Here is a 21,545-nt window from a genome sequence, read left to right as displayed (position 1 = left end):
GAAGGAAGGAAGGAAGGAAGGAAGGAAGGAAGGAAGGAAGGAAGGAAGGAAAGGAAGGAAGGAAAGGAAGGAAAGAAATCTAAAGTGAAATGGAATCCTTCACTATTTACTAATCTTGTCTTGATTTGAATTTGAAACTAGAAGAATATTGACTTCTTATTCTTTAGATCTCTCAAGATGAACTTCAGCTAATTTTAAATGAAATAAAACAAAGATCTTTCCTCCTCATAACCCTCCTCTCCTCTATCTTTTTCATTTGTATCTTAATGACTTTATATTGCTCTGGTTATAGTCCAGGTTCTTATTGGAGAAAAAAACCTCAAGCTTTCTGTGGTCTAATTCTTATCAAAACAAAAGTTAAAAGAAAAACATGAATGGGGCACTGGCTGAAGGATAGGTAGTACATTCAGTCTTCTAGATTTCCTAAATTTTACATATGGATCAAGTTAAACCAACAGAGTGCTATGTACCTGGACCGAATAATCTTAAGTGACTGATCACTTTTTTAAAATTTCAGATTAATAATTTATCAAATTGTGCCAAGGAACAGCTAAGAAACAGCCTAGGAAATTTAGATTCTGAATTTATTTTAGGAATATTGTTGAGGACATTAGCTACTATAACACACATCGAGTGTCCTGTCCCCATGATAAGGACCTGGAAAAGAAATTCCTCTCTCATCTCAGTACCAATGAAAGCTATGTTTCTCTTGAGCAATTGGTTACTGTTATTTTGAAACATCGTAAATCCATGTTTCTTTTTCAGGGAAATTCAAAACCAAGTATGAAGCCTACCTCTACCAACGATATAGTACTTCCATTATACATTTTCATGTATTTACCTGGCTTCAAATTATTTTCCCTTTGCCTTGATTTATTCATCTATTTATTTAATCCTATATGCTGTGTGTGATTTTATAAGCTGTTCAATCTCTTCGTGGAATAAGAGTGAGAAGAAATTAGAGATACGCATACTGATAAAATACTGTCATCCCTTAGCCATGATTTCTCATTGCATGTCTGTTTTTTTTAAACTCAGTTCAGATGCATAGATCCCTGAAAATTTAAGAACCTTTGCTCCTACCCTTCAGAAGCCATTCCTTTGTTCTATTTTTTTTTTTATGGTAAACTATATAATTCCCTCTCATGATGCCATAAATTCTTACAAGGCTATAGTAATCAAAACAGCATGATACCGGCACAAAAACAGACACATAGATCAATGGAACAGCATAGAGAGCCCAGAAATAAATCCATGCCTATGTGGTCATTTAATGTATGACAAAGGAGACAAGAATATACAATGGGGTAAAGACAATCTCTTCAACAGATGGTGTTGGGAAAACTTGACAGGTACATGCAAAAAAAAAAAATGAAACTGGACCACATTCTTACACAATATACAAGAATAAACTCAAAATGGATTAAATACTTAAATGTAAGACCTAAAACCATAAAACTTCTAGAAGAAAACATAGGCAGTAAATTCTCCGATATTTCTATTAGTAAGTTTTTTCTGATATATCTCCTCAGACAAGGGAAACAAAAAAATAAACAAATAGGACTACATCAAACTAAAAAGGTTTTGCCCAGCAAAAGAACCCATCAACAAAACAAAAAACAATCTATGAATGGGAGAAGATATTTGCCTGTGATACATCTGACAAGGGGTTAATATCCAAAATTTGTAAAACTCTTGCAACTCATACAACTCAACAACAACAAAAAATCCAATTAAAAAATGGGCAGAAGACTCGAATAGATATTTTTCCAATGAGGAGATACAGATGGCCAATAGACATATGAAAGGATGCTCAAAGTCACTAATCATCAGAGAAATGCAAATTAAAACCACAATGAGATAACACCTCACATCTGTCAGATCGGCTATCATAAATAAATCAAAAAACAACAAATGTTAGAGAGGATGTAGAGAAAAGAGAACCCTGGTACACTGTTGGTGGGATTGCAAATTGGTACAGCTACACTGGAAAACAGTCTGGAAGTTTCTCGAAAATTAAAAATAGAGCTACCTTTTGACCCAGCAAGTGCACTTCTGGGTATTTATCCAAAGGAAACCAAAACACTAGTTCCTAAAGATCTATGCACCTCTATGTTCATGGCAGCACTGTTCACGATAGCCAAGATATAGAAGCAACCTAAGTGCCCATCAATAGATGATTGGATAAAGTTATAGCACACATATACAATGGAATATTACTCAGCTATTAAAAAGGTGAAATCTTACCATTTGCAATGACATGGATGGACCTAGAGGGTATTATGCTGAGTGAAATAAGTCAGACAGAGAAAGATAAATACCATATGATTTCTCTTATATGCAGAATCTAAGGAACAAAAGAAACGAACAAACTAAATGAAAACAGACTCACTGATGCAGAGAACAAACTGGTGATTGCCAGAAGGGAGGAGGATTGGAGGGCTGGGTGAAAAAGGTGAAGAGATAAAGAAGTACAAATTGCTAGTTACAAAGCAGTCATGGGGATTTGGAGTACAGCATAGAGCATATAGTCAATATTATTGTAATGGTTGTGTGTAGTACCAGATAGGTGCTAGGGTAATTGGGGGGGATCACTTCATGGATTGTATAAGTATCTAACTTTTAAATTTAAAATAAAATTTAAAAAATAATAAAATTATTGTATGTCTTTAAAAATTGTCTTTTGGGGGAAAATGCTGAAAGTCCCAGAGGAACTATCTTGATTGGTGAAACTCACAACCATTGTCAGATGTCTATCTCCTTGATCTTCTGTTTTGAAGTAGCAGAGTCTAATTCCAACAAGATCAAACTACTCTAATTCCTAGGAAAAGGGAGAGGGTAGGGAGGAAACTAATATTTTATCAAGTGCCAACTATGTATCAACTACATATGCTAAGTACATGATATATTACTTAGTCTTTATAAATGAAAATTTCATTTCCTCCAGAGGAATCCTTTCCTTGGTATGAGAGCTTCTGAGTAATAATAATGATAGTAATAAAATTATTATAACACTACTAACATTTAACTTACTGTGTACCAGATATTGTGTTGATCACTTTAGGTGTAATGGGATTTTTAATGTAAAACAAAACAAACCAAAACCTCAAACTGTGTACCTATGAAACACTACCTACCTTGGGACCCAGGAAGATTAAAAACTGCTTGCTCACAATTGTGCTGTAAGTACAGTGATAATTTCAGGTCATTGGCCTTCTGGTAGTTCTTCAAGGCTTCAATTCTCAGCTCAATAACTTTTCCATTAAAGTCACTCTATAAGAGAACATTTTTCAAAACTACTCATATACTCTTGGCTTCTCTGAATCCACTGTTACCTGAATCCTTTTTACTCAAAAGTTTAAAAATGATCCCATCATGTTTAGTCTTTAAAAGTTGAACAGAAAGTATTTGTGATTTTTTTTTCACATTTCAGATAGAATAAAATCAAGATCACAGGGGGAAAAAAATGCTATTTACCCCCAAGTTACTCAAAGTGAAGCCAGAGATAGGTCTCTCCAGCCATCTCCCCAGTAAACATTTCTTTTAGCAGGGCAATTGGAAATCTAAATGAAGAGACTGGGCTTCACATTATGGAACTTTATATTGTATGAATGAAACTGTACCCCAAGTCTAGCCTGGAAGACCTTAGTACCTGAAGGATGTTGGCTTGTTCCTGATACCTCACCCATTCTATTTTCCTCTGTTGCTTTTCCTGGTGGAAGAAAGAGCCTCTGGGTGACAAAGTAAATTGAGATCAGAAATCAGTTTTCTAAATATGCCACAAAGACTTTATAGCAAAATTGTGGTGTCATAGATTCACTAATAAATTGGTTTCGACTTCATAGTCCTTTTAATTGGCCTCACCTGTACAATCCACTCTCCGAAAGTTAAAAACTAAATGAATAGGATAATTTTCTATGAATAAATTGGCTGCAAGAAGATTAGATACAAGCATAATTACCTCTAAATAAATGTTCAAAAACAAATTAACAAGTGTTTTGATATCACATAGCTATTGCAAAGTTGTCATTGTTGGTACAGCTTCTTCCACTTTGCCCTAGATAACAAGATTTCCCAGAAACTTGCAGTGTCACTCTGACTCAAATATAATATCCCAAGGGAACCAGATCTGTAAAATTTCGCACCCATTCAAGAACACACTATAGTTTAAGCAGATTAATGCTACATTAAAGATATCTAATCTATCAGCTCTAAAAGCCACTACCATTCAGAAAGGTTGTACTACCTTTCTTAACTCCTTCACTTTCTCTGCACATGATGTCTCCGATTCATTCTTGATCTTCCTAGGTGGTGAGGGGGTTTTGGGAGCCTGGGATGAGAGAAGAGAGCTAAAAGAATAGGAGGCCCCAGGAAAGAAGTGCAATGTCTCAGCAGACAGTAAATCCAATATACTCTGAAGGCCCAGGTCCTACCTATGTGCCTACCCAAAATAACCCTGATTGTCAACAGGCTGTTTCCAGTTGTGCGGCATCAACGACCTTTAAATTGCAAGTACCCATGCAGTCTACTTGCCTTTCCATCCTGCAAGTTTGCTTTGTTTTTTATCTGCGGTGCTTTTTGTTGATCACTGAGTTCTTCTGTGTTGAATGTCTGTAGAGAGAGATTTTGACAAAGCTTTAAATTAGTGGGAAATTAGCAAGGGAAAGTAGAAAGCCAATATGGGTCAAGGCTTTTGGTTTCTGCCAGTCAGCAAGCTCTCAGGCCCCAGTATAAAAAGTGAACTACCAAAGGGGGTTCGGAATGGAACAAGCCCTTCCATTTGGTCCCTTGAATGTACCTTATAATAATAAAAACCATTAAATCATATGCCAATCATTACTACAAGCTACTTACTTACATTACTCTACGATATCACATTTTCACTTAATCCTCAAAGGACTATTTTTATTTCCATTTTATAAATGAGAAAACAGACTCAGAGAGGCTAAGACATTTGTTTGGGGTCACACAGCTAGTGAGGTACAAAGCTGGAATTTGAACTGGATCTCCCAGACTATGAAGCCTGTATTCTTAACCACTCAGCATGCTGCTCTCCTCACTCCATTTCTCACTAACTAAAAATATGGGTAGGCTAAGGCATATGGACATCCCTTATAAAAAGTTTTTGAGAGCTCTGAAAAAGCTGGATTTGAATAAAGGAATTGTACTGGCACATTTTCTATCATAAGTATACAAGAACTTAGGAACTAACACTTCTGACAATTCATAAAACTGATTTGTAGCTGCCACTGAGAACTGGGAGGAGATCTCAGTATAAGATGCAGGGCTTAATGGTATCCTGATTATTTGTGGAAAGGTGAGATGAAAATGCAGTCGGAGATCACACCACAGACCTGTTTTTATCACAAGACACAATCTGTTCTTCTAGTCTCATAGTCTGTGAAAAAGCATTCAGATCCCAATGACAGTCCACAGAGGAATTTCCTCCCTCTCTTGGTTTCCCAGCAAAAGGGCTTATTATTTTTTAATTACATTTATTGCGGTGACATTGGTTAATAAAATTATATAGGTTTCAAATATACAGTTCAATAATACATCATCTGTATATTGCATTGTGTGTTCACCACCCAAAGTCAAATCTTCTGTCACCATATATTTAAACCCCTTTATCCTTATCCACCTCCCCCCAACCCCACCACCTTTCCCTCTGGTAACCACTAAAGTGTTGTCTCTGTGTATGAGTTTTTGTTTGTCTTGTTTACTTGTTGCTTTCAGTTTTATATCTTACATATGAGTGAAATCATACAGTTCTCAACTTTTTCTGACTTATTTCACTTAGCATGGTTATCTCAAGATCCATGTTGTCACAAATGGTAGTATTTCATCTTTTCTTATGGCTGAGTAATATTTCATTGTATAAATGTACCACATCTTTTTTATCAAGTCATCTATTGAAGGACACTTTGGTTATTTCCATGTCTTGGCCACTGTGAATAATGTTTCAGTGAACATCAAGGTGCATATATCTTTATGGATAAATATTTTCAAATTTCGGGGATAGATACCCTGAAGAAGGATTGCTGGGTCATACGGTAATTCTATTCTTAATTTTTTTAGGAACCTCCATACTATTTTCTATATTGGTTATAACAATTTCCACTCCCACCAGAAATGTATGAAAGTTCCTTTCCCCTGCAGCCTCTCCAGCATTTATTACTTCTCTTGATGAGCTGGTATCTCATTGTGGTTTTGATTTATATTTCCCTAATAGCTAGTGAAGTTGAGCATCTTTTCATATATCTGTTGGCCGTTTGTATGTCTTCTTGGGAGAAGTGTCTGTTCAGGTCCTCTGCCCATTTTTTAACTGCATTGTTTGTTTTTTTATTGTTGAGTTGTATGAGTTCTTTATATATTTTGGATATTAGCCTCTTAACGGAGGCATTGTTCGCAAACGTCTTCCATTCAGTTGGTTGCCTCTTTGTTTTGTTGATGGTTTCTTTTGCTGTGGGAAAGCTTTTTAGTTTGCTGTAGTACCATTCTTTTATTTTTGCTTTTACTTCCCTTGATTTTGAGGTCAAATTCATAAAATCCTCTCTAAATCCAAAGTCCATGAGTTTAGTACCTATGTTTTCTTCTATATAATTTATTGTTTCAGGTCTTAGATTCAGGTCCTTTATTTGTTTTGAGTTAATTTTGATGTATGGTGACAGCAGTCATTTCATTCTTTTGTGTGTGGCTTTTCAATTTTCCCAGCATCATTTATTAAAGAGGCTTTTTTCCTACCTTCATTGTATGTTTTTGGCTCCTTCATCATTAATTATTTGCCCATATGTATGTGGGTTTATTTCTGGGCTCTCAATTCTTTTCCTTGGTCTGTGTGTCTGTTTTCCTGACAATATCATGCTGTATTAATTATTGTCTCTTTGTAGTATAATTTGAAGTCAGGCAGTGTGATACCTCTGGCCTTGTTCTTTCCTTTCAGGATTGCTTTGGCTATTCGTGGTCTTTTGTGATTGCATAAGAATCTGATGATTTTTTGTTCTATTTCTTTAAAAAATGCCACTGGTGTTCTGCATTAATTCTACTTATTGCTTTCGGTATTATGGCCATTTTAACTATGTTGATCCTTCCAATCCTTGAACATGGAATATCTTTCCATTTCTTTGTGTCTTCCTCAATTTCTTTTAATAATGTCTTATAGTGTTAGTGTATAGGTCCTTCATATGCTTTGTTAAGTTTATTCTAGGTATTTTATTCTTTTTGTTGCATTTGCAAAAGGAATTGTTTTTTCATCTGTTTTTCTGAAATTTCATTGTCAGTGTATGGAGACGCAATGTATATTTATACATTGATCTTGTATCTTGCAACTTTACTGTATTTTTCTATTGTTTCTAATAGTTTTTTTTGGTGGAGTCTTTAGAGAATCATGTCATCTATAAAAAGTGACAATTTGACTTCTTCATTCCTAATTTGGATACCTTTTATTTCTTTCCCTTGCCTGATGGCCCTGGCTAGAACTGCCAGCACTACATTGAATAAGAGTGGTAAAAATGGGCATCTTTGTCTTGTTCCTGATCTTAGAGGAAAATCTTTCAGTTATTCACCATTAAGTATGATATTAGCTGAGAGTCTGTCATATATGGCCTTTATTATGTTAAGATACTTTCCTTCTCTACCCATTTTATTGAGTGTTTTAATCATAAATGGTTGCTGTATCTTGTCAAATGCTTTTCTGCCACTATAGATATGATCATATGATCTTTATCCTTTATTTTGTTTATGTGATGTATCACATTGATTGATTTGCATATGTCGAATCATCCTCATGCCCCTGGTGTGAACCCCACTTGATCATGATGTATAATCTTTTAGATGGATTCTTCTATTTGATTTGCTGGCATTTTTTTTTTTTTTTTTTTAGATTTTTTGCATTTTTTTGGAGAGATATTGGTCTGTAGTTTTTTTTTTTTTTTTTTTCTGTTATCTTTACCAGGTTTTGGTGTCAGGGAAATGTTGGCCTTGTAAAATGAGTTAGGAAGTATTGATTTTTTGATTTTTTGGAGGAGTTTGAGGAGGACAGGTATTAAATCATCTTTGAATGTTTGAGAGAATTCACTAGTGAAGCCATCTGGTCCTGGACTTTTACTTTTTGGGAGATTTTTGATGATTGTTTCGATTTCCTTACTGTTGATTGGTATATTTAGATTTTCCAGTTCAAAAGGGCCTACTATTGTTATCTTAATATTGTTGCAAAATCATAGGGGAATTAGAATTAGATATATATTCATTCATTTATTCAACTTACATTTATTGTCTACTATCTTCCAAGCATTTTGCTATGTGCTAGGGATTTAAAGATGAACAAGACAATCAAGATACTAGAGGAGCTCATACTTCAAAGTAGAGCAAGGAGACAAGAAACAAATAAAATAATAATAAAATTAAAATAATAATAAGCTTATATTATAAAAAATGCTATGGAGGACTTGAACAGGGTTGTATAAAAGTAGGAGAGGGGTTGCCCTGTTTTAGATAGAGTGAATAAGGAGGCCCTCCCTGAGGAGGTGACATTTAAGCAGAAACTTGAAGGAAGTGAATAGAAAATACCATTACAGGCCAGTGAGGCTAAAGTAAGAACAAAAGACTTGAGATAAGAAAAGTCTTGGCACGTTTAAAAAACCACAAGGAGGTCAGTGTGGGAGGGAAGGACTTCTATGAAAGGAGAACAGAGAGGTAAGCAAGAGCCAGATCATGCCATATTAAGGAGTGGCTATAAAGGATTTTCTTAAGAAGAGTGATATGTTTTGATTATTTAAAAAAATATTACTTTGGCTGCTTTGCAAAGAATGGATTGGAATGAGGTGTGAGTGGAAGCAGGGACTTGAGAAAATAAGATTGGAGACCAGAGGAAAGAGAAGTTCTTTGCATTGTGGTCTGTAAAACAATACTCTCAAGAGATCCTTAGAGGCACACCTTGTTCCATAGCATCTCCATTTCCTTCCGAAGCATCTTGTTTTTCCTTTCCTGTTGGAGGGGGAGAAAAACCAAACAAACAGAAACATATGTTTGTTCAGTCATTAAAGTGAAATTGGAAGAAATGACTAAGTAATAGGGGAAGGGGGCACAAGGACATAGTTTACACAGAGGAAAGCAATAAATGGAGCTAGCCCAAAATCCAGGAACAGGAGAGATAAGTTTGATGATAATGATGATGATGATGATGATGATAAAAAATAATAACAATTTTGAATAACTAATTATGGTAACCGTAGGATATCAATAGAAATGAGTTCCTCATACTTATAATACTTAAAGCATTCTGATTATGTGGCACTTTCTCTGCAGCTTCGACCACTATTTTTAGCTTTTAAGATCCTTCACACTATTGATTTTTAAAAATCTTACAAGAATCTTTCAGAGAAAACGATTTCTTTTCTTTTTCTTTGCTAGGTATTTTCCATTCCTTCTGAAGTGCGAAGGGTTAATATGCTTGTACTCATTAACCCCTAGAAAAGTTTTTTAAAAAATCAAGAAATAGAATTTTTGCTAGCTAGTCCTTGTTCTTCCCAATGTTTCCTCTGATTCCTTTTGGATCATCCTGGACTTTCTAGATCAAGGAGATATCAGTGTTGGAGCATCAGATACTAGAGATGAATACTCTGTCTTTTCTTCCACATCTGATGACAGCAATGGAATTGATCCCTGTTCAGGAGGCCTTTCCCTGGAATGTTCACCAACTCTTACCAGATTCTGCTTCATCTCCTCTGCTTCCTTAATGAGCTCCATGACTGAAGGTTCTTCACTCCCCTTTCCTGCCATGATCTGCCTCATGATCTGCAGACTAGAAGGGAAAGACATCATAAAATGTAATATTTCCTGAAGAGTAATATTAATATTTTACAACCGGTTAGAAAGTACTCCACCATGGGAGAGAGATGGGGGCTGAAATCATAGGATTTATGAAAGTCCTCCTGGACATAGAAGGTCTCTATAGGATGACTCCATTCCTCACTGACATTTCCCCTAGCTTTGTGCTCTGTAATGAATTCTGTGGTCTATAATGCTCAAAACTTAGGTCTCCAACAGCCATTGAGACTCCTCTCTACCCCTTCAGAAGAATGTTTTGGTGTATAAATTTTGGGCTAGAAAGGGGGCGCTTTTGTTCCTGTGAAAAAGGAGGTCAAAGAACCTATTGTCTTCAGGATAAATCCCAGAATTATTCCCTACTCTATCTCTGTTCATCTCTCCCACCTTGCTTCTCCATATAAAGACATTTGAGTTAGTTTGAGAAACTACTTATATCCTTATGATAGCCCCCAGAGAATCAAGCCATCAAGAAGTTTCTAACAAAGTCTGAATAAATAGTAAATCTTTGATTATGAGAAAGGATATCTTTTAAAGGTATTAATGTTTATGTTCATTGTACTTTTTCCTCTACAATTGTAAGCAAAAGAGCAAGACTTTGTGTTCTCTTGCCCTGAGAATAGTTTGAATTTCTGGGTTTGCTTGACCACAACTTTCTGCCTCCCATTTGTTTTCCAAAAATCTGAGCTTCCTGAGATGCTTATACTAGGGTAGAGAATGAAAGGAGACAGATTAAGATGAGATTGCCTGAGACCAGAAAGGAAAATGTTGTTGAGTCCCAAGAACAGTGAGTATCCTAGTGAAGGGTTAAGACCTCAGTTGCCTAGTATATTTAAAGAAACCAGACCCTAGGCTCAGAAAAGATTGCTATTCCATTGCTTAGCATGGGAAGAGCAAAATTATCTATCTTAAAGTGATTTCACAAACAAATAAGGAGCTATTAGTGTGACCATGATAGCTGACAATATTAAAGGCTCTTAATCTGTTTCTTGGGTGGATACCCCAGGGAAAAAGTAATAACTATAGCCCCGTGAGATAAGGGCTGAGTCATACTTAATTTTACTAAAAGAAAATAAAGGATTCCTTGCCACTTTGATTTTGTAGTTACAAATTCTTTACCTACTATAGCTGAATGTCTAAACCTTTTTTAAAGAATGTAAGTAATAATTGTTATTCCTATGGATTAAAGTTTTCCAGCCCTTCACCTTTTAGGAAATCCTGAGTAGGGAGCCCTTACCTTCTTTGTTTTTCCTCCAAGTTAGACATTAACTTCTGGAATAAGAGGTTGTTCTTATCTGCAATAGGTTTTAGCATCTCTAGTAGTTCTTGCTTCCTTAGTTTTAAGTCCTCATTCAATTCCTTCAAGTAGTTGTCATCTATTTTAGAACTTCTGTGGGAAGAGACACCATAATATATTCCTTTAGTCTGGGTTAATAATAGAGACCCTCTTGTCCCTCCTGGATAGTTACCACTTGGCATCTTTTGTCAAAGACTCACCTTGTTTTTGAGGGCACATAAGAACCTGGAGAGTCTGAACTACTCGCCATCTTGAAGGGAAACTTTTACTCTAAGAATAAAGAGGTTTTCTTGAAAATATGTGCCTTCTTGTTCCATTCAGTTAAGTCATCATTTTTGTGCTGCTGTTCTTGAAACTCCTGCTGCGTTGGACTGGTTTTAGCTACAGCTTGAGGTCACAATGGCCCTAAGACCACAGAATCAACAGGTTTTTAAGTTACTCCAACATCAATGACAGTTTGTTGACTAAGAATACTATTAACTACATCTGATAAGTTCTTGCTTTAGCTTTAGCCGATGCTAAAGATTTTATTCTTAAGTCTTTGATTGAATAGGATAAAATCACAACACATATACCTTATGGAATTCCTATTGTGTTAGAAAATGATGGCATGTCAAAAATAACTCATCAACACCATCTGCCATGGCAAGTAACCTTCATGGACACAGTGTTGGGTTCTGTGAGTGAAGAAAAGAAAAAAACAAAGCATCTACCCTCTGGGTGTCTCAGGAGGAGGAAGGGATACCTCTAAGAGACATTAAAAAAAAAAAAAATAGAGGCCAAACTGGCAAATACAAGGTATAGATATAATGTTGAGTAACAGTATGTATGTGCAAATTGTCATTATTTTTCTATTGTTAAAACTTGACATATCTCAATGGCAAGGCAGAATAATATTGGACATGTAGTAAGAGGATATAATTTGTGAAAGATCTATATTGTCAGTATGTCCTTCCACAGCCAGGCTCTTTTCTGAGAGTCTGTAATTCTAGACTTGCCTCCAGATTCTGATTCTGCCTTCATTTTTCTCTCATTAGAACCACATTTCTCCTAGACTCTAAGATCTCCTGCCTTCATCTATGTCACTTAGTGAGCAGAAGATAACCCAAAGAATTATACATTCGTTTCTTCATGCCTTTTAAACATAATTTTAGGGCAGTATTTTTAGTGATGTTCTCAAATGTCAATTAAGTCATGCCAATTTCCGGTATTAACTGATCATTTCCAGGCCTTTTCTAGGGGCATTCTCCAAAGTAACTTAAACTCTTTCTTTTGGAAACCTTAAAAGCAGATTACTGCAGTGGAAATAACACAAGACTTAGTTTGTCAGATCTTGGTTTGAATCTCAGCTTCACTGTGAGCCGTGAGCTTTAAGTTACTAAATTCTCTGAGTTCCTACTTTTGTAAAATTGAAACTGGTAAATAAAAAGGGTTATTGTGAGAGTGAAATGTAATATATCACATTTCTGGCTCATGTCAGATGTTTACATTTTAGTGCAGTTTTGGTTGGTTTGGGTTCGGAGATTGTTTAATGCCTTAAGTAAGCAGTCAAATACAAAAAAAGCTGATTTATATGAAGCTAATGAAGCTTAAGCTTTAGAGTCCCTCATTTTCACAGACCTCTTCTTCCAAAGGCCCTCTACTTCATTTTATATTCATAAGTTTTTGTTATTTTTTTGGAAAGAGAGAATCCCACCCCCAAATTATATGCACTTCAGGGTTCCACAAAACCTGGATCTTCCCCTGGCTAGATATGATACTCTCTCTCTTAAGTATCTTCTACGTCAAAACTTCTCTTTAGGCAGTCTCTCAAACTACTTTTTCTAAAGTATATATGTGTCACTTGTAAGCTTTGTATGATAGTTAGTGTAATATGACATTAAATTAAAACGATTGTATCAAGTAAAGCATAATATAATTTAGATTGGTTGCTCTAGGAGCTCCCATGAAAAGTTTTGATTGAATGAGGGTGAGCCAACTCCACACTGTTAAAAGAAGGAACTATGTCAATTAATTATTAGTAGTATCTCTTTAGACTGCAGATGTGGCAGGTGGTAGCAAATAGTAGAGGACAAAAACGGCATTGATCACTAAAGCATGACCTGTTTAAATTTCATGTTGTGACATTTGGTTGGCAGAATTATGTTAGAATTTTAAAACATTTAATGGGCAGGCAACATCCCAACTCACCTTCCTTTCTGTCCTTGCTTGTGAGAATTGAAAGTGGAAGAACACTTGCTATTCTGATGTGCTCTTTGCTATAGCCAATCAGCTCCTTTTATTTCCCAACATTCCAATGCCCATTTCTTTAATCTGGAATATAATTTACAAAAAAAAAGAATATTTGCCTTGTAATAATGTATACAGACTTTAAGAGATTTAAACCAAAAACCAGTATTAAAAGAGAATATTAATAATACCTTATCTCTGGGATGCAGGTAGTGAGGGTGAAGCTATAGATGACCATTAATGGTAGAAAGAAGGAAAGTTGAACACTATTTTTCCTCAAATAGAAAGCTAGATCATCTGTTAATTGAGGAAGCATGGTAGGAAACTTTGGAAGAGTAATGACTTGAGGTTTGGAATAGCACCTGAGCGGTGGCAAAGGAAGCCAACTACGCAAGAGTACAAGGATTGCCAAGTGGTGCTAAGGGTCAAGGTGAGTTTGAGAATTGCAGATTTGTTATGGCATGAATCAGCAGTTACACAATTTATCCGGCAGTGTTTGGCAAACTAGAAGCAATAGTAGAGAGAACAGATGGTTTGACTCTGAGCTGCGACTTGGCAAAATGGATAGGCAGAAGTTTAAGGAGGTAAGGGGGCTAAGTGCTGGTGAGAGTACCCATCAAAAGGTTGATCATCATGTTCAGGCTATGCAGGGTTAAAAGTGAAGAAGCGGGTAGCTAGGAGGGCAAGTCAGGAAAGGGTTAAGTTTAAGAGTTTGGGGTGGGAGAACAGGTGGCTATGGTCAGTGAACATAATTAGAAAATAACTTGTGGAACATCATCACTGTTTAATTGTAGTAGCAATTCATTTTTTCTGCAGTAAACTTTCTGTTGCTCTTTGTCACTGCATAATATTCACTGAAATTCATGTGGTACTTTAAAATAGGCCTTATAACAAGCTATTCACAATGACCTCATCTAACATCATAGCATTTGATTTTAGTATCTGTTAAGAAAAAGCGTGATTGCGCTATAATTAGAGAACTTTAATGTTAGTTTTACCAGTATAAAATCAGATTAGTCTAATTAAGCCAGGTCTCCAAGAGTAGAAGCAATTATTTTCATGTTAAAGCGCGTGCGTGCGGGAGAGAAAGAGAGAGCAAAAACTTTCCTATCTTTGCCTTCCCCCCAGCTCCGGTTGTGGCAGCAAAATTACAGAATGAAAACCTTCTGGTCCTTTCTGATCTAGAGCCAGTTCAACCCTTGAGGAGGTTATAAGAATTCCATTAACTGAAATAAGGTGAGAAGTGCTGGCAAAATCATAATAATAAAACTTGTAGGCTCTTAACGATCGCCCACATCTTGTACTGTTTATTATGACCATTTTGTCATCTGCTTCACCTTAACTCTTGCTATAGCTATACCAAGCTAGGCTGAATCTACATTTGGAATGAATCCAGATAGTTAAGAAGATTGAGATAAATTTTGAGACTCTTAAATTCTCTGTGTTATTGTTGAAGTCTTTATGAAAGTAATGCATGTGTCTCAATGTGTACAATGGTCTTCAAACTTAGTATGTGACCTTTGACAAAGATTTTTCAAGAAGTATGGAAACAAGGGTAGTTTTCAGGGAATCTTTTGCTCGATCTTCAATTTCCACAAGTACTCTGCTAAAATGGGTCTGCCTGAAAATGCCCCTTGGCCTCTTTTCCCATATCCCCTTTCTTAATCATCCTTTTTCCACTTGTTAAAATGGAATACTTTTCAATCATCTGGACTCTTTCTTCAATGACTGACTTAATGCAGTGATTTGCTTTGGGGGTGTGAAGAAACCTTCAGAGCATTAAACTAACCACAATTCAAAATGTTGGTTTTGGGGTTAAAGAGAGTGAATAATTGTTAATAACTGGATTACAAATTCTTTTGCAGGTCACGTGGTTTCCAATTCCAAAAAAATTGAAGGATGACCTACTCATATTGTCAGCTTAAGTGTATTAAAAAGATAATTTTTGATGATGATAAATTATCATATGGGTTTTAGCTTATAATTGTGAATAATTTTAAAGATTTGAGTGACACTGCTATAACAAAAAAATTCTATTTCTATTTGTGTAAAAATTTTTTCCAATTAGTATTGTATGTAGAACAAAAATATGAATAAAATTGATGCTGAAGCCCATTTATTCTAGTGCTTAGTAATATGCACCTATGAATACATGAACTAAATAGGGAAAAAACAGTTTACCTATCAAGAATTAATAGAAGAATCTCCAAAGTAATTAGTAATTAGTTATACATAAAAATTATTTATGAAAATATGTTTTTATCAATTGTGTACTACTAATAATTATAATGCTAATGAAATTCTGAAGGAATTTTACACTAAGAAACTTAAGGTCACTAAAAAAATTAAATTTCAATGTACATACACATTTTGCAGAGAACAATGATAGAGTGATTAAAAAAATGACTTCCAAGCATAACATACATTGCATTTGAATAAAATTCTGTTGGGGGAAGTGGTATGGAAAAACAAGTTCAAGGGGAAAAAAGAGAAAAATGTAAAAAATTTAACTGCTATAGAATAGCTTGTTCATGTATTTAGATTTTATTGGTTACGAGTTTCTAAGATTAATTGTATACATCTTAAAGTGATATAAAAGATTTATTTGAAAATGTCAATATTAAAATATACCAGAAATTATTTTGGGTAACTACTTAAACTTACAATAAGAAATGTTTGATATCAACCTAAAAACATGTGCAATGATACCTAGTTTTTCAAAATTTTTTTAGAATGTGGAAGCAAAAAAAAAAAAAAAAAATGTCTAAAGGCCACTGCCTTGGAGCAGTGGTTCTTGACTCCAATGGATTTCAGAATCCCTTTGAAAACTTGTAAAAGCTACAGATTTCCAGGCTTATCCCCTAGAGAGCCCTACTCTGTACATCTGGAGAAAGTGCGGTTTTAATGAGCACTCCCTGGTGATTTTGATGTGTGATGTGTGGACTGTCCTTTGAGAAATGCCACTTCAAGATTTCTTCTCAGATAACATGCAGCATCAGAAAGCTGCTTACTTGAATTGTTCTTTTTCTGGGCCATCTGTGGAACTGCCTCCTCTGAATCATATTTAGTGTCACACCTTCACCTTTCACTTGGGATAGCCTGAGAAATTTTATGAAAGCTTCCTGTGTTTGTAAAGAAAATTATCTAAGACATCATTCCATCACCAACTCTCCCCAGCCACCACCACTGTTCACATGTGACCACATATCATTTTTTCTTTCAGAATTTGGTATTAAAGAAAATATTGCTTTTCTAGGGGGAATATTGGCCTTTTTATTTAGGGCTAAATCAGTAGACTAATTTTGTTTTTCTTTTCTTTTAGTTTGCTAGGAATCACAGAGATAATTCTGTGACTTTGGACATGTAGGTCCTAACTCCTGTTTATGACCTTCTAACCTACTTAATATTTTTCTTGGTCCTGATTTTTTAAACAATTTTTTTACTTTTTATTATTTTAATAAATCATCTCAAATCTTTTCTAGAGAAATATAAGAAAATTAGCAAAAATTATTCTCTTCGTGTATATTTTTAAAATATATGGATACAATCAATTGGAACCAAAAGCATTTTCTAGTTTTATTCCTCTCTCTCTCTCTCTCTCTTTCTGTTTGTATGTGTGTGTACATCTGTAAAGGAAGTTTGCTTTGCTTGTGGAAGTAGTGAATGGATTGATGGAATTTACCGTTATAGTTTGGGTGTACTCAGCTGTAAGACAATGAGATTTCAGGTGCATAACTGGTTAAATGGAGCATAGGACAGAGTAGATAGACTTTGGGGCCTAGCTAGGTGCTCAGGCTTCAGTTCCATCAGGGAATTGTAGTACATAGCTAGTAAGAAAAGTAGAATCTCTTAGTATGGAGCAATATAACCAGTCAATAAGGAGATACAAAGTCCGCAGAATTCACCTTAAAGGGGATCCAGATGCCAAAGGCTGCTGATTATGAAGGTGCCAATATTCCTCCAAATAAACCTTACATTTTTTTGAGAGTCTTTGAAAATAATGCTTGGCAGAGGATAGAAGCTAGAAATATGTATTCAAAAATCATTTATTTGTTCTATATTTACAAAGCTCTATTATGTGTCCTAGACCTGCCTAGCCTCAGGGTTACAAAGTCAAATGAGACAAATGAGATAAAATTCTTATTCCTAGAATTTTCCAGGCATAGACCAGGAAATGCAAGGGCTGCTAGCCACTGGTCTCCTTTTGTAAATTAGAAAAAGGTGTTCTCTCTTGGCTATACAGCCCTTCAAGTGCAAGACCTGGCAAGGGGAATGGATAAGGGCAGCCCTCATTTGTCTCCTTATCAGGACACACCTGCACAACCATAAAGAGGATAGGTGACTTAAATGAGAGGAGCTGGTGGGGTATGGGTGCTAAGTGTAAATGTGGAGCTCATTCTATGGTGGAGACTGTGCAGGGACAGAGGGCAGCAGAGGACTAGTCTACAGTGGGATATGGGGATGGGAGCCACCACTCACTCCCACTGAAAATCCAGACCCATTCCTGCCAATTTTTAATGACTTTCAAGAGAAAATGGAAATCTGGATTTTTATGTGACCTCTTGACTTTTAAATGCTGCCTGGACCAAACATATTTATGGGCTTCATTTGGCCTGCAGACTGTCATTTTGCAACCTCAATTTAAAATAAATCAATCCATTTTTTTTTCGTGCTGTTTTTCTTTTTTGTTTTCTTTTTTCTTGCATGGAAATGATTATTTTTAAAGAAGGCATTTAAATCCAGATAATTCAAGCAGTGTTTTACTTAAATTATATAAAATGTCAATTTGATCTCATTTCCTAATTCGGTAGATTTAGATTCAGTATGTCAGAGAATGAATGACAGGTAACATTTTAAAAAATAAAATAAAAATCAAAAATCTAAAACAACAGATTTTTTTTGACATCTATTGTTAGGCATTATGGAGGACCTAAAAAAGTATTATATAGATAAAATGTAAAATTCGTAAAGGGTATATAATGCATCTTAAATTAGACAATCTAGTCATTTTTCCCAGCCATCATCAGAAGTAGGCTCAGTAGTCTAAACTGAGCAGAGGATTCTCTAATTCTGTTCACATGGGCTCATATGCTCCCTCAACTGAAAAAAACTGAACAACCTAAAGCATTCCTCTACTGTAATTTTTTAGAATTTAATAATAACCTTGTATGATTTTAGGCACTCCAAAATAAATACTAAATTATGTACCCCTGTCACTATACTGCTTCAGTGATCAAATACTAAAAATAAGAGATAACATTTTCATATTACTAAGCCTTTTTTTCTGCATAGCAGCATTTATTATATTTTTTCATTTGCACTTGCTAATAAATAATTAGAGGAGTATAAATGATCATTAGGAAAATATAAAGACACAAAGTATGAGCAAGGATTGTATTTTTAAAGGCTGTGTTGTCCTGGGTGACAAAGTTGAGAATCTTCTGGCTTTATAAGATGCTCTTTTCCATGTACAAATAATTTTTTTTCAGAGATTTGCTTAATTTACCAACTCAGACTTCTTTCCCAATTTTGGTTTGAGCGCACTGTAACATTTCCGCATGTTATAAAATGAGGCATTAAATAAAACATTATTTCCAAACTACAGTCATTTTAAATAAATAAAGTGTTATTACATGGGTACATGTATTATAAACTACTCTATAAACCAAGCAGCATGTACTAATAAATAAAATGAAGCATATTAATAGTAACATCATAACAATAAATGTCCTGAATTAGGCTCTAACTAAATTTTTTAATTCATTAAGGATTATTTACTCCTGTGTCTAAATGGTCACAAAGCTTAATTTGAGAGGTTCACGTTAATTAAGCAAAACTTTGGAAGTTAGGTTATAAAGTAGATTGGCATTTAAAAATAATACTGCCCTAAGAACATAAAGTTTAAAAAGGTTAAGGGTTTTAATGGCTTTTCTGGGAAGTCTTTATAAGGCCACTCTTGGACATGCCATCATGATGAAAGAGAGACAGATACATTCTTTTTGTCTCGCCCATTGAACAGATTCAATGATCATTAAATTGAATTGAAATTGATAGATGAAAGCATTGGCATTTTTCAGCTTGAAACCTTTTTGGTGTAGCAGACACCATCATTTGCCTATATCAATGCTACTTCCTCTTTTCTTCCTTGTGTCCAGTCCCAGGGTTGGAATCACAATTGGTCTGAGCCAATTGTGAAAATTCAGATCCTCTTTGCTAGAGATAAGCCTAAGTATAGATATGTGATTCACTCCTGGCTAATGAAACATAAGAGGAAGACTTCTGGAGTTTCTAGAGAAATTTTTTCCTAATAAAAGGAGAAAGGAAAAAGAAACAAGGAAAAAGTATGTTTACTTTCTACCTTTCTTTCTCCTACTTTGGACACTGTCCTACAAGGACAGAAAGCTTGGAGGTACTATAGCCATTTTGCAATAATGTGGTGGAAGGTCAAGAGAATTACCCCGGCATAGTGGGACTGCTGAAACAAACTTTGAACCACCTGCTTCCAGATTTTTTGATACATGAAAAAATCAAGTGCCTTTATTGTTTAAGCCACTGATAGCTGTATTTTCTATTACTTGCAGCTTAATGCATTCTACTGGAATAACATATAAATACAGGGCCAGTGGTATGCCAGAGCCAGCTCACACTGGCTTGTGGGACAACTGTGCCTATCTCTTCTCAATTCCACTTTCAGTGACTTCAAGTTGGTAGCCTTAAATCATCTATGGTGGGGGTATTTACACTATGAAACTAGGGCAATGATACATATCAGGGCTCTTTTTCCCCAGAGAACCTGTTATTAAACATTTATCAGCAGCATGTCACTGGGTGACTTACTTAAGTCCTACAGATACTGTCATAACAACTTCTATGCTACCTGTCATATTTTAAAGTGTATTTTTAATAGCAAATGGATAATAAATTATGTCAAGACATTTTTAAGTTGAGAAATTTTAGAACCGGAAGGGATTTTAGTAAATTTAAGAACAAAATTAAATCTCGAGTGACTTTAAAACTAAGCTACCATTACTAACTAGTTAACAGCAGAGTCAGGTCTACACTTTGACTCTTATTCTATTGTAGCGATATTTCCAGTATGCCACAGAGTCATTAAAGTATTTCTATAATAATAATAATAATTCTTTGCTTGTGAACACCTAGCCTTAAGTAAAAATATTAAGCTAGTGAGATATTCAATTTCTCTATAAAAAGACCAACCTAGTTTTGATAATGCACACAATAAGCCATGTTTAATTACATATTCTGAATTTTAGCTATTCAGCAAAGATGCAGAACTTGAAGAAGGCTGACATATGGAAACTGTTAGAATGAGATTAAAAGCTGCCAACAACCTTCAATCATCATTACTCACAGTAAGACTCAATGAGTAATGGGGTGATCGGTTGGGCTTGGGGTGCCCAAGTACACCAAGTTTACTCTCATAGGGAGGGAGCTGCTGACCACATTCATCCTCCAGAGGCTGAAGAACTGTCAATTGAAGTCTGATCTCCTTGCTCAATTAAAGATAGGTAAACAATTTTGAAAAATAGAAACTGTATTATGGAATGAAATGACTTCTCAAAGGATCTGGACTGCACTCATAAGACAATATAATGCCAGATTCTGACAACTGAGGTTTAAAATAGCTGACCGAAATTAGCCAGCAAAAATTAGATATCGAAAATACTCAATACTGGCTATAGTACTGTGGGAGCTTCACAGTGCTGGTAAAAGTAAAAATTGGTATGTTTCTGGAAAGCAATTAGATATATACTGCATATCAATAACATTAAAAATAGAGATGTTGAAAATTTTGATAAATATTTACTCTGGTGATATTAAAGGGGAGTTCATTATACTAGTCTCTTTATCTTTGGGTACAGTTGAAATTTTTCATAAAATTTCCAGAAATGTTTAAAGTATTTGGCTCAGGAATTCTAATTTTTACTGATTCATTTTCCAAGGAAATATCATAGATGCAAAGACTAATGAACATTCATTATAGAGGTGTGAAAAATTGGAAATAATCTAAATTCCTAACGACTGGAGAATGGATGAATAAATTATGATAAATCCATACAATGGAATATAATAAAGCCATTAAAATCATATTTTAAAAGATATTTAATAGAGAAAATGCACAAATTACAATGTCAAATGAATACAGAACAGTATAGTCTGTATGTGTGTATAG

General features: G+C 35.1%; 1 protein-coding gene across 1 annotated transcript in view; it reads right to left on the bottom strand.

Moving 5' to 3' along the window:
* Window positions 1–11,372, bottom strand: part of CCDC196 (coiled-coil domain containing 196) — a 17,087-nt gene extending 5,715 nt beyond the window's left edge. Inside the window, exons 1-8 of the mRNA XM_025049141.1 lie at window positions 11,323–11,372; window positions 11,063–11,215; window positions 9,706–9,802; window positions 8,935–8,985; window positions 4,534–4,611; window positions 4,247–4,330; window positions 3,653–3,712; window positions 3,138–3,273 (exon numbers count right to left, since the gene is read on the bottom strand). Of these exons, the coding sequence (XP_024904909.1) occupies window positions 3,138–3,273; window positions 3,653–3,712; window positions 4,247–4,330; window positions 4,534–4,611; window positions 8,935–8,985; window positions 9,706–9,802; window positions 11,063–11,215; window positions 11,323–11,372 (709 nt within the window). The remainder of the gene's footprint in view (window positions 1–3,137; window positions 3,274–3,652; window positions 3,713–4,246; window positions 4,331–4,533; window positions 4,612–8,934; window positions 8,986–9,705; window positions 9,803–11,062; window positions 11,216–11,322) is intronic.
* Window positions 11,373–21,545: the final 10,173 nt, after the last annotated feature.

The sequence above is a fragment of the Pteropus alecto genome, unplaced genomic scaffold (assembly GCF_000325575.1).
Source record: "Pteropus alecto unplaced genomic scaffold, ASM32557v1 scaffold276, whole genome shotgun sequence".
NCBI classification, from domain to species: Eukaryota; Metazoa; Chordata; class Mammalia; order Chiroptera; family Pteropodidae; genus Pteropus; species Pteropus alecto.
Note: the sequence above shows the minus strand (reverse complement) of the source record. Positions and strands in the feature narration are given on the sequence as shown.